This window comes from Lepus europaeus, chromosome 18, assembly GCF_033115175.1.
Source record: "Lepus europaeus isolate LE1 chromosome 18, mLepTim1.pri, whole genome shotgun sequence".
Classification (NCBI taxonomy): Eukaryota; Metazoa; Chordata; class Mammalia; order Lagomorpha; family Leporidae; genus Lepus; species Lepus europaeus.
In genome coordinates, this window is record NC_084844.1 from 17,083,875 (window position 1) to 17,100,616 (window position 16,742).

General features: G+C 42.3%; 1 protein-coding gene across 3 annotated transcripts in view; it reads left to right on the forward strand.

The window, feature by feature from the left end:
• Positions 1-16,742, forward strand: part of KANSL1 (KAT8 regulatory NSL complex subunit 1) — a 191,976-nt gene that overhangs the window by 59,568 nt on the left and 115,666 nt on the right. For all 3 annotated transcript variants that reach the window (XM_062215680.1, XM_062215679.1, XM_062215681.1), the window contains one exon: positions 1,641-3,012. In XM_062215680.1, the coding sequence (XP_062071664.1) occupies positions 1,724-3,012 (1,289 nt within the window). In that variant the 5' untranslated portion in view covers positions 1,641-1,723. The remainder of the gene's footprint in view (positions 1-1,640; positions 3,013-16,742) is intronic.

Sequence of the window (16,742 nt, forward strand, 5' to 3'; positions counted from 1 at the left end):
CAAAATGGTCCATGAGACCATACTTAAAAGAATAGCTTTATGTAGATCTCCCTTTGTTCCTAGACCAAACTGTTCAAGGGAGGTGAAAAAGAGGCAAGTGATTGAAATTTTTAGCGTGGTTACTAAATAAAAGCAAAGCTGTTATTCAAGATAATGAAACAGGTTGAGAGGAGTGTGTTAGAAGAACAGCATGTGCTCTGAGTTTCAGGGGGCTTTGAGGATTAGAGTTGCAAATCTTGGATAGAGCAACTCAGAAAATGATTTTCTGAAAGTTAGTGGACCTCGCCATAATAATGGTTATTGCCAAGAAGGTGAGTTGAGAGAAAAGAGACGGCTGAAGAAAGGACCTTAAGCAGCACCAAACTTCAAGGGGTCTGTGGAAGATGAGAATGGATGATGGCATTGTCAAGGGCGCAGGGAAAGAGAATTTCAAGGTGATCAGCACTCCCTAAGGCTTCAGAGAAGTCAGAATGGGAACTGAGATCATTTGGATTTGATAATGAATTTGCTGGTGATCTTTGCCAGAAGAGTAGGGATGGAACCGCGATGATTAAAGGATGAAGAGTGCAAAGGCAGCTATTTATATTGTTGTTTCAAGAGGTTTTGGGGTTGGGGCTGGCACCATGGTGCAGTAGGTTAATCCTCCGCCTGCAGTGTCGGCATCCCATATGGGCGCTGGTTCTAGTCGTGGCTGCTCCTCTTCCAATCCAGCTCTATGCTGTGGCATGGGAAAGCAGTAGAAGATGGCCCAAGTCCTTGGGCCCCTGTACCTGCATGGCAGACCAGGAAGAAGCACCTGGCTCCTGGCTTCAGATCAGCGCAGTTCCGGCCGTAGCGGCCATTTGGAGAGTGAACCAACAGAAGGAAGACCTCTTTCTGTCTCTCCCTCTCACTGCCTGTAACTCTACCTGTCAAATAAAATAAATAAAATCCTTAAAAAATAAAAGAAAATGAGGTTTTGGGGTAAAGGGAGAGAGACTTGTTGGCAATTAATTTGAAAGATAGACTGTACTGAGAGGACAGAGGAGACTTTAGCAAATTCATAGGCAGAGAGGAAGGAGCCAGTAAATTAAGACGTTGGTGAGCATTGTGATCTGTAAGAAAATAAAATTGATGAAGCCAATTGGCATTACAGGTGTGGTAAAATTAGCCTGTGGCACAAGCTTTACTTAGAAAGAAGTGAGAAGCTAATGAAAACTGGATCTTGTGGCCAGAAAAATGCACAGACATAAGACGTTTGGCATACAGCTTTTTCTTATTAATTATTAATTTAATTATTGGATGTTTGGTTCAGTAGATTGGCTTTAAATGTATAGGTGTCAAGAAGTTCAAAGAAATTTTTCTCTTAAATGCATGAGTTGACTTGATTAATTCTTTAAAAATGGAAAATTTGTTTGGGCAGCTTTCAGTTTATGGTCACAAGTGACCAAAGAAGGGGTAGAATATTCTTTCTCTTTGCTGAAATTGTACCCTCCTCCCTCCCCTGGATGAAAGATCTGGGTCTCCAGAATGACTCCAACATGTTTTCTGTGTAGCAACAGAGTTGGTACAATAGCCTCAAGTAGAGAGAGCTTGTATTAGAAACATGTGTTGTTTTTGAATGTGCTTGTATTTCTAACTTCCTTTTCTTTTTCTTCTAGTCTGTTCTCAGGGGAGGCAGAAAGGGGCCGAGGAGCTGGCCTCGGCACCGGGAGAGGCTGGACTTCCTGTTTCTGTGTGCTGAATGGCTGCGATGGCGCCCGCTCTCACTGACGCAGCAGCCGAAGCACACCACATCCGGTTCAAGCTGGCTCCCCCATCCTCCACCTTGTCCCCTGGCAGTGCCGAAAATAACGGCAACGCCAACATCCTTATTGCTGCCAACGGAACCAAAAGAAAAGCCATTGCTGCAGAGGATCCCAGTCTAGACTTCCGAAATAATCCTACCAAGGAAGACTTGGGAAAGCTGCAACCACTGGTGGCATCTTATCTCTGCTCCGATGTAACACCTGTTCCCTCAAAGGAGTCTTTGAAATTGCAAGGGGTCTTCAGCAAGCAGACAGTCCTTAAATCTCATCCTCTCTTATCACAATCCTATGAACTCCGGGCTGAGCTGTTGGGGAGACAGCCAGTTTTGGAGTTTTCCTTAGAAAATCTTAGAACCATGAATACAAGTGGTCAGACAGCTCTGCCACAAGCACCTGTAAATGGTTTGGCTAAGAAATTGACTAAAAGTTCAGCACATTCTGATCATGACAATTCCACTTCCCTCAATGGGGGAAAACGAGCTCTCACTTCATCTGTTCTTCAGGGAGGTGAAGTGGAGGGATCTGAATCTGGGGACTTGAAGGGGGGTATGACCAATTGCACTCTTCCACACAGAAGCCTTGATACAGAACACACAACAATATATAGCAATAATAGCACTGCAAACAAATCTTCTGTCAATTCCATGGAACAGCAGGCACTTCAAGGAAGCAGTAGATTATCACCTGGTACAGACTCCAGCTCTCACTTGGGAGGTGTCAAGTTAGAGGGTAAAAAGTCTCCCCTGTCTTCCATTCTTTTCAGTGCTTTAGATTCTGACACGAGGATAACAGCTTTATTGCGGCGGCAGGCTGATATTGAAAGCCGTGCCCGCAGGTTACAGAAACGCTTACAGGTTGTGCAAGCCAAGCAGGTGGAGAGGCATTTACAGCACCAGCTGGGTGGATTTTTAGAGAAGACTTTGAGCAAACTGCCAAACTTGGAGTCTTTGAGACCCAGGAGCCAGTTGATGCTGACTCGAAAAGCTGAAGCTGCCTTGAGAAAAGCTGCCAGTGAGACCACCACTTCGGAGGGACTTAGCAACTTCCTGAAAAGTGACTCGATTTCGGAAGAATTGGAAAGATTTACAGCTAGTGGCATATCCAACTTGAGGTGCAGTGAGCAAGCCTTTGATTCAGATGTCACTGACAGTAGTTCCGGAGGGGAGTCTGACATCGAAGAGGAGGAGCTGATGAGAGCAGATCCTGAGCAGCGTCATGTGCCCCTGTGAGTAGAATGCATGCGTGTTGTCTGCTGAGATTGCTCTTGAGATTGTTGACAGGGAAGAAGGACTTAGTGATCCTCATTGTGTAGAGAATGAGATTCTTTGCATACAGATTCCTAGATTCCACTTGTCTGTTTCCTAATCTTATATAGGCTGGTGTGTTTTACCTTCTAGTGAAAAAATGGAAGGTATTTCTGTAATGTTTGGTTGTTGTAGGCTAAAAGGTCTTAATTTCCTTTGAAGTCTTACTTATTAAGAAAAACCAAGGTAGCCTGTTTGTAATATTGTACAATTGTAAAATTGATGATCCAGTTCTTTCACAGTGAACAATTAGCTTTCTTTTGGTACTGTAGGACATTTTGGTAAGTGTTCATGGCCTTGACTGTTCAGATTTTGTTATTTCTAGTAAGTGGAGACAAATGTCTAGTTGACCTAATTAACTCAGCTGGAATTTATAGTTGGTTAAAATTGAACTTCGAGCAGAGAGCATAGCCAGTCTCCAGTATAACACTTGGATTTTTTTATGTTGTAAGGACAAACAGAAGATTCTTTAGAGTATTTTCTGTGTTGTCTTTCAGTACAGTCCATTTTCACAACTTGATTCTCTTCCTAAAAGAGCCTGTCTTTATCAGATTCATATTTTGTTTTCTGTTGGCTGAGTTAAATATATTGGCATATCTGGGATAAATTGTTCCTGGCTTTTCCATCTTTGTTGGTGGGAGAAATTGTTACCTTGTTCATGGGTGGTACTCCAGATTACTGTGATAGAGCCAGAGGTGCCTCGTTCTTGTTCTTCTTACCAATCCTGCATTCGTGTACTCACATAAGGAAATAATTATACTCAAAGGTGAATAGATCTGTTCTACTTAGAAGTGTTATAAGAGAGAACATAAGAAGTTGGCAAACAGGAGCAGGATTGTTTTGGTAGAGATCTTCAAAGTCTGGATTACCAGACAAGGCTGAAATGTGTGAGTATGTTAGAAGGGTTAATTTTTCCTTGCCTGTGGTAAAAAGGTGACTACATTTTTTTCTGGAGTGTTTATTTGTTTAGACAACTATACTTTTTGACAACTATGCTTTTAAGCAGTAAATTACTAGGTTTCTTAATTTTGTTTATATTGTTCACTTGGATAGCTGTATCTTATATATATTTTGAGAAAAAAGTCTGAGTAATTTTTGCTGAATTTCTTCCTTGTAAATTCCACACTATTATCATTTGTTAATTTACTCCAGCCTGCTTCCATCTTCACATTTGAAGCAGGTATATTTCAGAGGTTTGCTTCTTCTGTAGCGCTGCTGTCTTCCTTTAAATGGATTATTGGCGTAAATCAGCTTGCCAATAGTTGTGACATCATACCCAGTGACTATACTGCCCAAACCACTGTTTAAAAAAACTTGGTGAATATTATTTTGTATTTTTAAAGGATAGCAAACCTTGTAGTTGTGGCATTTTAAATTGCATGTGCTTATTTTGTATTTTTAAAAAATCTAGAATTACAAGTTTACTGTTTTCAAGGATACATTGTACTGAAAGCATTTCTGAGTTTTGGTAATGTTATTGGGGTAACCGTTCCAATCTAATGAAGTGAAGATAACTAAGAGAGCTTTTCTTAGTCTACGGAATAATCGAGTGACTTGATTTTTTAGAACTAATCTGCTTATACACCACTTTGTTCTGAGATACCTTGAAAGTGTGTGGTGCTTGGAAGGGTGTGAAATACAAGGGTAACCAAGGTGTCATTTTGGGAAATGTTAGGGGTTGAGTCTTGCAATTAAGCCATTGAAATAGTGCTTTAGAAAAGTGAGTTTCCATGTGTCAGATCATGTTAAAGTAAGGAAACTTGAGCATTAAAATTACTGTCAGGTAAATGTTCTTTTTGCACGTTGTAATTGTATTTAAATTAAAACTATCAATAAAGCATATGCAGCTTTTTGTAAAAAATTACGTATTTATTTGAAAGGCAGAGTTATACATGAGGGAGAGACAGGGAGAGAGAGATTTTTCATCTGCTGGTTCACCCTCCAAATGGCTGCAATGCCCAAAGCTGGGTTGATCCGGAGCTAAAAGCGTTCTTTTCATCTTCCATGTGGGTGCAAGGGCCCAAGGATTTGGGCTGTCTGCTGCTGCTTTCCCAGGTGCATTAGCAGAAGGCTGGATCGGAAGTGGAGCAGTTGGGACTTGAACTGGCACCTGTATGGAATGCAGGTTCCTCAGGGATGGCTTTACCTACTGTGCGGCAGTGTCAGCCCCAAAGCATATATTACTTTAAACTTCTTGTTGAGCAAGTTTTCTAGATTAATTCCTAAAGCTATATTTATTTATCCAGGTGTTTATTGATTTCTGTATTTTGAAGGCTTGCAGCAGTTGGCCAGACAGTGAGACTGGAAGCATTGCTTTCATTAAAAAGAAAAAAAAAAAAAAAGAAAGAAAGAAAGAAAGAAAGAAAGAAAGAAAGAAAGAAAGAAAGAAAGAAAGAAAGAAAGAAAGAAAGAAAGAAAGAAAGAAAGAAAGAAAGAAAAGGGAAGTTGTTCTTTGGATGCTGAGAAGCTTTTTTTTTTTGTACTGCAATAGTACCTCCCGGATCTTATAACCACATTGATAATAGTTGAGTCCTAGAATGAGAAGTTAGTTAATTCTTCAGGAACTTGACTCAACTGATCGGTTTCAGCTTCTCTCACTTCCGCCAACCCCCTAAATTCATTCATATGCTAGATTTAGACCAGGTAGCCATGATGAAAGTATTTGGTACAGGAGACTGTTGGAATAGTTGTCTTTAAGTGATGTTGATTAAATTACAGATGGATAATTCTATGGAAATTATAAGTTCTTCTCAAAGAATCATGGCTTTTTTTCTTTTTTCTTACCTCCCAAGAAGGAAAACATTGATCCATTTTTTTCCTTCAGTCCTTGGGACATCGTCGCAGTAGCAAGAATGGTTGATTTTTTTATGTTGTTGGAATTTTGGCAAATTTTATGTTTATATTATACTTGACTCAATTGTTTATTGCTAAATGAAATATGTTTGAGAAGATCTTCTCACCTTTTTGGTTAATTTTTTTTGGTCAACTGATTTCATGTTTGGTTTGAGATTATTTACCATACTTTAGATTCTTTTTGGAAAATCTTCCTAAGATGTTTCATGTATCTTTCTGTCTTGGTACAGTGGGAGTATATAACTGCCTTAAAAATTCTGCACCATCTTGGATTTGTTGTGATTACATCATTGTTTAATGATGTCACTGAAGGCATGAGAATTTGGAGATCATCTCCTTGATTATGAGATTGAGGAAGCTGCTTGTTTTAATAAATGACTTAATGTTTAATTCTTAGTTGTAGAAGTAAAAATATTATATATGTAATATACCTGTTGAGTGTGTGCTTGTATGTTTGCTTTCCTTCATTTTAGGTTTTTATATTCCTCTGCTTTCTCCTCTGAGAGTTTTTATTCTTTTTTCTTCCTCCCATTTTGTTACGAATTCTGGGAGCCATTCCTCACTTTGCTAATTCTGGACCTATGCTGTAGTAGTGCTTGCTGTTGAAATAATTTTTCCAAATAGTATTCTTAGATTAGTATTCTAGGTACCTGGACCACATCATATAGACTTTTCCCTAAATATCTTTATGAGAACCTCAGGGAGAAAAAGGTACAATCAAGAGTAATTCTAGGCCGGCGCCTAGGCTCACTAGGCTAATCCTCCGTCTGCGGCGCTGGCACCCCAGGTTCTAGTCCCGGCACCCTGGCTTCTAGTCCTGGTTGGGGCGCCGGATTCTGTCCCGGTTGCTCCTCTTCCAGGCCAGCTCTCTGCTGTGGCCCGGGAGTGCACTGGAGGATGGCCCAAGTCCTTGGGCCCTGCACCCCATGGGAGACCAAGAGAAGCACCTTGCTCCTGCCTTCGGATCAGCGCGGTGTGCCGGCCGCAGCGCACCAGCTGCAGCGGCCATTGGAGTGTGAACCAACGGCAAAGGAAGACCTTTCTCTCTGTCTCTCTCTCTCACTGTCCACACTGCCTGTCAAAAAAAAAAAAAAGTAATTCTATTTTTTTTCCTAAGCCTTATAGTCTGTTTTTACATGGATGCTATAATTTATGTTCACTCGTTTTCCGTTTTTGTTTAAAATTTATTTATTTATTTGAATGTGGAAGACAGAGGGATCTTCATCTGCCGGTTCACTCCCCAAATGACAGTAATGGCTGAGGCTGGGCCAGTCTAAGGCCAGGAACCTAGAACTCCATCCAGGTCTCCCACAGGGGTAGCAGGGACCCAAATGCTTGGGTTGTCTTTCACTGCTTTCCCAGGGAGCTTGATGGGAAGTGGAGCAGCTGGGACTTGAACTGATGCTCATGGGATGCTGATGTTGCAGGCAGCAATTGGTTTAACTCACTGCACCACAGTACTGGCCCCGAGGTTTTTGTTTTCCTGTTGGCTTTTGGAAGTTTACAGCCACACTTAAAGGTCTTTTTGTTGGACCTTTTTTTTTTTTTTTTTTTTTTCCATTTAATTAGAAAAGCAGAGAGGCAGATATAGATCTGCCATCTGCTGGTTCACTCTCCAAATGCTAGCAGTAGCCAGGAGCCTTGAACTCAGTGTGGATCTCCCATGTGGATGACAGGGACCTGACTGCTTCAGCCATCATTTGCTGCCTCTCAGGAAGTGCTGGAAGCTGATTTGGAAGTGCAAGAGCTGGGACTCAAACCTGCACTTGAACGTGGGACGCAGAAGTCCCAAGCAATATCTAAATAGCTATGCCAAACACCTTTCCCTGTTGATCTTTATAAAAGTCTCAGTTGTGGTTTCATTTTGTTTTCTTATTCTTGGTGGGGTTTATTTTTTTATGCTTTAATTTCTGGTTCATTTATTCTAACCTGTGTTTTTATTTGTCTTAATGCCTCTAAAGTGTATTCCAGATCAGGGTTGAGTAAAAACAAACGAGATGCTCAGTTCTGAGATACTAAAACACTTCTTTGAATTTTGGACAGTCTTGACTGCCGTGACTTTCCTCTATTTCTCTTGGGGAATTTTACTTAAGAGTTAATGAAACCCGTAGGTAGAATGAATTTCTAGTGTTTGTAGGTTTTGCTTTTCAGGTAGTCTGGAATGTTACATATTGTAACTCCTACTTGAGTTTATTCAGTATACACAGATGATGCTGCCAAAGTCAGTTAATTTATCATTTTTGTACTCTTCCTGTTGCAGAAGTGTGGATGGAGGAGACATTAGCCAAAAGACCCAAGTCATCTTCTCCACTAAACCCTTTTCGGCCAAAACTAGCAACAGACGAATCATATGACCACTTTTCTAATTCAAGTGAGGGAATTGAATGAAATGTTCTTTTGAGAGCAGACTATTTTGAAATGTCTGTATCTTTAGATAATATCAGTGGAGCTTTTCTTATCACGTGTTTTTGCATTTGGGGAAGCTGAGGCTGAAGTCTTCTAAGTAATGGTATAACATGAAGCAACAGGTTTCTTGGGACTTACAGCTTTGATTCTTCAGTGCCTTAGTTTCTTTGCTTTATTTGTTTTTCATAGTCAGTTGAAGTAATTATGTTTATTTCGTGTATGATACAAATGTAGGAATAATTCCATTGTATTCTTACAGAACTTATTCAGAGCTAAGTAACCTTCCATTTGCAGAGCACCTTTAATGTGATGCCCTTTGCTTTTCTGCTGGACTTGCACATGACATCCATTGGAGGAAATAGGAATTTTTGTTTTTTTTCCTTCTTTTCCTTTACTCCCCCCCCGCCTTTTTTTTTTTTTTTTGGACAGGCAGAGTGGACAGTGAGAGAGAGAGAGAGACAGAGAGAAAGGTCTTCCTTTACCGTTGGTTCACCCTCCAATGGCCGCTGTGGCCGGCGTACCGCGCTGATCCGAAGGCAGGAGCCAGGTGCTTCTCCTGGTCTCCCATGGGGTGCAGGGCCCAAGGACTTGGGCCACCCTCCACTGCACTCCCGGGCCACGGCAGAGAGCTGGCCTGGAAGAGGGGCAACCAGGACAGAATCCTGCGCCCCGATTGGGACTAGAACCCGGTGTGCCGGCGCCGCAAGGCGGAGGATTAGCCTATTGAGCCACAGCGCCGGCCAACCTCCTTTTTTTTTTTTTTTTTTTTTAAACTTGAGAAAGTGGGTAGGTAATGAAAATTATTCTTAGTGCTTATTGTAGGTTTCTGAAGAAAGGTCACAGGAATTTGGGGTATACATCTTTAAAAAGGATTACTGGGGCTGGGCCTGTGGCGTAGCAGGTAAAGCCAGCTGCAGTGCTGGTATCCCATATGGGCACCAGTTCGAGTCGCAGTTGCTCCACTTCCAATCCAGCTCTCTGCTATAGCCTGGGAAAGCAGTGGGAGATGATCCTAGTCCTTGGGCCCCTGCACCTGCATGGAAGACCTGGAAGAAGCTCCTGGCTTCGGACTGGCACAGCTCTGGCCATTGTGGCCATTTAGGGAATGAACCATCAGATGTAAGGCCTTCTCTCTCTCTTGGCCTCGGCCTCGGCTTCTCCGTAGCTTTGCCTTACAAATAAATAAATCTTTTTAAAAAATGTATTTGTTTACTTGAAAGTCACAGAGTCAGAGATTTCCCATCAACTGGTTCACTCCCCAAATGCTTGCAAAGCTGAGTCTCAGGCCATCTAGGAGCTGGGAACTCAGTCTGGGGCTCCTAGATGGGTGGCAGTGACTCAACCACTTGGGCCATCACCTGCTGCCTCCCAGGGTGTGCATTAGCAGGAAGCTGGAATCAGAAGTGTATACAGCTGGGACTCAGCCCAGGCACTTGGATATGAAATGTGGCATTTGCAAAAAAATTAAAGTTGGAAGACTTTTATGACAGTGGTAAAGTGGTCATATAACAAGTACTTGTTGAATGAGCAAGTATTTAAGATACAGAGTGTTGGAGGTGAATAAGTATCCTTGAGGAGTTTTTAGTTTTGACTGGAACTGTGGAGACAAAGATGAATACGTAGTGCCTGGCACATAGTAATATAAGATAAATTCTGATAAGGATGAAATAGGAAGAGATCACAGCTGGTTGACAGGAATGTAAAGAAAGGATATTAAAAATGAGCCTTGGGCCGGCGCCGTGGCTCACTAGGCTAATCCTCCGCCTTGCGGCGCTGGCACACCGGGTTCTAGTCCCAGTCGGGGCACCAATCCTGTCCCGGTTGCCCCTCTTCCAGTCCAGCTCTCTGCTGTGGCCAGGGAGTGCAGTGGAGGATGGCCCAAGTCCTTGGGCCCTGCACCCCATGGAGACCAGGAGAAGCACCTGGCTCCTGCCATCGGATCAGCACGGTGCGCCGGCCGCAGCACACCTACCTTGGCGGCCATTGGAGGGTGAACCAATGGCAAAGGGAAGACCTTTCTCTCTGTCTCTCTCTCACTGTCCACTCTGCCTGTTAAAAAAAAAAAAAAAAAAAAAATGAGCCTTGAAGGATGGTCAGGATTTTTATAATTTCTTTTGGTGGTAGCCTACTGATGGAGGTCAGTATAGGCAGAAGGCACAGCACACATGGGGAGACAGAGGTTAAAAGGGTTGGGACTTTCATGGCTACAATGCGATATGTTGGAGGCCTAGTAGTATACGAAACTGATAAACATAGCATAAAAAGGAAAAGACATAATTCAAGAAGTGATGTAGAGCTAAATTTAGTGGGACTTAATGACAGTTAACCTTTGAAATGGTCAAAGAAGATTGACGTTTTCAGTCTGGATGACTATAGTAATGGGTGGTTTCTGGATACATTCCAGTACTCAGTTTTGTTTTGAAGATGTATTTATTTGAAAGGCAGAGAGAGAGAGAGAGAAAGAGTGTGTGTGTATGTGTGCGTGCATGACAGAAAGAGATCTCCCATCCACCGGTCTGTCTCCATTGTCCCCAGCCAGTTCTGGGCCAGGCTGAAGCCAGGATCCCAGAACTCCATCCAGGTCTCTCTTGTGGGTGGCAGGAATCCAAGTGCTTGGGTAATCATCTGCTGCTTCCCTGACACATTAGCAGAAAGCTGGATTGGAAGTTCAAGTTGCTGGGACTGGAACAAGGCACTTCAGTATGGAATGTGGGCATCCTAGGCACAACTTGACTTGCTCTGCACAATTCCTGTCCCTCAGTGCCCAGTTTGCAAAATAAACCTAATAGCTTTTGAGGGTCCAGGTTCTCAATGAAGTCTTCAAAATGAAGTCCTCTATATTCCTTACAAGTTTTAGCAAGTGTTACAAATCAGGAAATGAAGTTTCAAGTGATCATCTGTAAATAGATGATGTGTGGAGAGACCTCAAATTCTTAGGTTGGGACTGGATGTTTGGGCTAGTTAAGATGCCCTGCATCTTAATGTTGGACTACCTAAGTTTGATCCCTGGCTCCTGACTCTGGCTTCCTGCTAATGTGGACCCTGGAGAGGGCTGGTTGAGGGGCAACAGTGCAGGCTCATGTAATTGGGTCCTCCTCCTAGGTAGGAGACCTGAGTTAAGTTTCCAGTCATTGTGAGCAGGGAAGTCAGTTGGTGGATGGGAGCTAAGTGTGTCTTTCTCTGCCATTCAAATGAATAAATTCAAACACCTTACATTGGAGGATATTGGACTTGATTAATTCGTTCATTATATCTATTAGGCATGCACATTATAAGTTGGGATACTGGATGCTACTGGTATGTGGTGGACCATATGAGACAGAATCATCGCCCTGTCCTCATGGGGAACAGGTTAGGAAGAGGTAAATTATTTAAGCAGATTATACACATCATACAGATATGATTGTGAGTGCCACAGAGGCAAAGTTGAGAGTGCCGTGAGGGGACATACCAGGTGGTCAGCATATGGGGAGGAGGAGTCTGCTAAGTGTGATCTGAGACTTGAATAATGAGAAGGAATAAGGAAAGAAGGAGAGTTTGCTACTTATTGAGTAACTTGTATATGCTAAGGTTCTAGAAATGGAAGGTAGCTTGGCAACTTTCAAGGAGCAGAGCAAAGTGTAGTCCTTTTTTTATATATATAGAAAACTTTTATTTAATAAATATAAATTTCGAACATATAACTTTTGGAGTATAGTGGTTCTTCCCCCAATAACCACCCTCCTACCCGCAAACCATCCCATCTGCTACGTCCTCTCCCATTCCGTTCTTCATTAAGATTCCTTTTTTTTTTTTTAAGATTCCTTTTTAATTATCTTTAAAAGTGTAGTCCTTTTAAGAGAGTAATGACAAATGAAGCCTAAGAGGTAATTGGTTGTTACACCATTCAGGTGCATTGTTGCTCATTTCAAACTTAAAATTCTTTTTTTAAAAAAAGGTCAGAGTTATAGAGAGAGGCAGAGAGAGAGGTCTTCCATCTGCTGGTTCACTCCCTAAATGGCTGCAGTGGCTGGAGCTAAGCTGATTCGAAGCCAGGAGCCAGGAGCTTCTTCCTGGTCTCCCACTGAAATGCAGGGCCCCAAGGACTTTGACCATCTTCCCCTGCTTTCCCAGGTGCAGTACCAGGAAACTGGATGGGAGGGAAGTGGAGCAGCCTGGATTTGAGCTTTCACTGCAGGGGGCAGCTTTATCTGTTACACCACAGTGCCGGCCCCCAAATTTAAAATTTTACTGTGAAGCCACTGACAGAGGTTTTGCAACCTGAATTTTTTTTTTTTTTTTTTAAAGAAGACCCCTATTTTTGAAGTGGTTGGGGGTGTACTGGCTCTTAGCATAAGTTTTTCAAGAGGGCTGAGCTTTTGTAATAGAAGAATAAGATATTTGATTATTGGAAGTAGTGGTGAGAAGGACTTGCATTTGATTGTTGTGTTGAGTGGTTAGTGTTGAGAGAAAGGGAAGAGGTATCATGTGATTCCCAGATTTTTTTGTTGGGAATAACCAGGTTGAATAAATTTATGAGAAGGGGAAGGTTATTGAATGGGGCGGGCATTAAGTACTTTTCATTCAGATGTTTTCCTTTGCTGGTTATAACCAGGAGTTTTCAGTGTCCTTCTCAAGGCACTCTAGTAGGTCCATCAGCATAATAAAATAAATTATACCTGCAAAAGGGAATGTTTGTGGCCACATTCTGTTAGAATGAGTAGTGCTTTAATTTTCCCACTCTCTCCCTTAAGTACTGACCAACATGGACTATTCTGCAAGCTGGACAGAAATTCATACCTAAGGTTATCTCCTTTTATGTCCACCAGTGCCTTCTCTTTTTCCTGTTTCCCACAATGTTTCTGAAAAAATTATTATGCTCATATGTTAAATGTAAAGAAAGCTTTGAATTTCTGTATTCTTTTTAAGATTTATTTATTTATTTAAAAGTTACACAGAGAGAGAAGGAGAGGCCGAGAGAGAGAGAGGTCTTCCATCCGCTGGTTCACTCCTCAATTGGCTGCAACAGCCAGAGCTGTGCCAGTCCGAAGCCAGGATCCAGGAGCTTCTTCCTGGTCTCCCACGTGGCTGCAGGGGCCCAAGGACTTGGGCCATCTTCTACTGCTTTCCCAGGCCATAGCATAGAGCTGGATTGGAAGTGGAACAGCTGAGATTTGAACCAGCGCCCACGTGGGATGCCAGCACTGCAGGTGGTGGCTTTACCTGCTACGCCACACGCCAGCCCTTCTTTTTTTTTTTTTTTTAAGATTTATTTTACTTATATATTTGAGTTAGAGAGAGAACTATCTTTCCATCCACTGGTTCACTTACTTTCCAGATGGCTGCAAGGGCCAGGAATAGGCCAGGCAAATCCAGGAGCCAGGAGCTTCTTCCCAGTTTCCCATGTAGATGCAGGGGTGCAGGTACTTGGGCCATCTTCCACTGCTTCTTAGGCTATAATCAGGGAGCTGTATTGGAAATGGAACAGCTGGAATAGGAACCACTGCTCATATGGGATACCTGCATCACAGGCAAGAAAGGATGCTTAACCCACCATGTGACAATGCTAGCCCTAAGCTTAGAAACTCTGATTTCTGTTATTTAAGGCTTTTTGCCAGCTTACCTATTTGATGTTTATATTTGTATAATTATGAATGAGGGTTTTCTGTACCAAGGTGATAAAATAATATTGAAATTAATTTTATGCTAATTAGAAGTAATCTGACCCATACTGCTCACATGGTTCAGTTGGGCCCTCTGCACCTCTGTGTTCTACATCCACAGATTCAGCTTGAAAGTATTTGGGGTGGGGATTGCTTCTGTACTGAAAATGTACAGACTTGTCTTTATTTCCTAAACAGTGCGTTGTAACTATGTGGCATTTATGTTGTCTTAGGTATTACAGATAATTTAGAGATGATTTCAAGTGTAAGGTAGGATGTGCCTAAATTATATGCAGATAATTACATTTTATATGAGACTTGACCATCCTCTGATTTTGGTTTTCAGGGAGTCCTAGGATGTCTTTATACTGAAAAATTGTTGAAGTGTAATTGTGGGTTACTCTGGCAGCCTATTTAGTAACACTTAATAATTATATTGATATTCAGAACTCAAGTATGAGGACTGATAGAAAAATTGATGGTTTGTGTCGGGGGGATGGGGAGATTGGGAAATAGCAACAGGAAGATGTGTTAATGCATTTTTTAAAAAAGATTTATTTATTTATTTGAAAGGGTTACAGAGAAAGGTAGAGTCAGCGAGAGAGAGAGAGAGAGGTCTTCGATCCTCTGGTTCATCCCTCAAATGGCCGCAACTGCCGGAGCTGATCTGATCTGAAGCCTTGGGTTTTTTCTGAGACTCCCACGTGGATGCAGGGACCCAAGTACTTGTGCCATCTTCTACTGCTTTCCCAGGCCATTAGCAGGGAGCTGGATTGGAAGTGTAGCAGCCAAGACTAGAACTGGAACTCCTATGGAATGCTAGCATTGTGCGTGCTGCAAGGCTGGCCCCAAGGGTTTTTATTTATCTTGATTTTATAGACTTAGACTAATGGGTAGTTTTAGTAACTTGCTTAACGTCACACAGTGCATAAGAGAGCAGCATATTCTCTTAGGCTGTTTACGCATAGCCTAAGCATAACACACTGGTTGTATTAGCAGAAACGGAATCAAATTGTCCTTTAGATTTGGTTGATGAAAAGACATCTACCAAATCCTGTAAAATACTACCACTAACTTTATATTTGAGACTAATGTAACTTGGTAGTATGTATTTTAGGGAAACATAATGGTCTATATCTTGACCAAATATAGTACACTCTTTTACTTTTGTGTTTAAAGAAAGATTTATTTATTTGTTTAAAAAGAGAGTGATATCTTCAACCTGCTCGTTCACCCCAGGTGGCTGCAATGGCTAGAGCAGGGCCCATTCGAAGCTAGGAGCCAGGAGCTTCTTCTGGGTCTTCCATGGTGCAGGGGCCCAAGTACTCCGGCCACCTTCCACTGCTTTCCCAGGCGCATTAGCAGGGAGCTGTATTGGAAGTGGAGCAGCCAGGACTCTAACCTGTGCTCAGATGCTGGCACTGAAGCCAGCAGCTTAACTTGCTGTGCTCTAGTGCTGGCCTATGATATACTCTTAAGCCTACAATACCCTATTTTCATTTCTTTTGTGGGGTAGAAGTTGGATAACTGGAGAGAGGCATTTTGCTAGGGCAGATTCAAGCGTGTAGAAAGTGACTGGAGTGTTTTTGTTTTTAAAAGAGAGAAGGAAAATATTTATTGGTCACACCTTCTAGATGTTAGTGGTTTCTTTTCTCTCTCTCTCTTTTTTTTTTGACAGAGTGGACAGTGAGAGAGAGACAGAGACAGAGAGAATGGTCTTCCTTTGCCGTTGGTTCACCCTCCAATGGCCGCTGTGGCCAGCATGCTCGCTGCGGCTGGTGCATCGCGCTGATCCAAAGCCGGGAGCCAGGTGCTTCTCCTGGTCTCCCATGCGGATGCAGGGCCCAAAGACTTGGGCCATCCTCCACTGCACTCCCGGGCCAGAGCAGAGAGCTGGACTGGAAGAGGGGCAACTGGGACAGAATCCGGCGCCCCAATCGGGACTAGAACCCGGTGTGTCGGCGCCGCAAGGAGGATTAGCCTAGTGAACCGTTCCATTTGTTATCTTACTATTCAAAACATTAATGTGCTGATGGTATCCCCATTTTCTGGTTGAGGCCCAAGACTGGATATGTTAAATAATTTGCTTGAGGTCACAGTGAAGGTAGAAGCTAGCTCTAGAGATCTTTGTACTGTTATTCTCCTGGAACTGGATGGGAGAGGAGTGAAGATGATGAAGCACAGAGCAGCCTGAGGGGACATAGCTTTGCTGCTTATGGTGACTCCTTTAGAAAGTTCTCTGACAATGTGCTACCCTGGTGGGTGTGGATAGACTGGGAGGGATGATGGAGAGTTAAATCATTTTACTCTTTTATGATAAATAGTAATGTGACCTGCGTCATGAATTTTTCAATCAAATGGCTAAATCAGACATTTTTGACAGTCTAAAGCAGTGATTTATATATGTAGAAAATCATCTGATTTCCCCAGTTGCTGAAAAAAATTTTTTAAGAAAATATTTTTATATTCTGTTTCTTTAGAGTTCCCTTATGCTTACACCTGATACATGAATGTAAGCATGTATGAGTATGTAGTGTTTATGAAGAATTTTCTTTAGTATCTGGCAAACCTAGTTACTATAAGAATTTGGGATGGGTGGGCCTTATGATGCAGCAGGTTAAGCCACCTCTTTAGATACCCATATCCTATATCTGAGTGCTAGTTAACTCCGGGATACTCTGCTTCCAAACCAGCTCCCTTGGTAATGCACCTGGGAATTAATGGATTATGGCTAAATACTTAAGTCCATG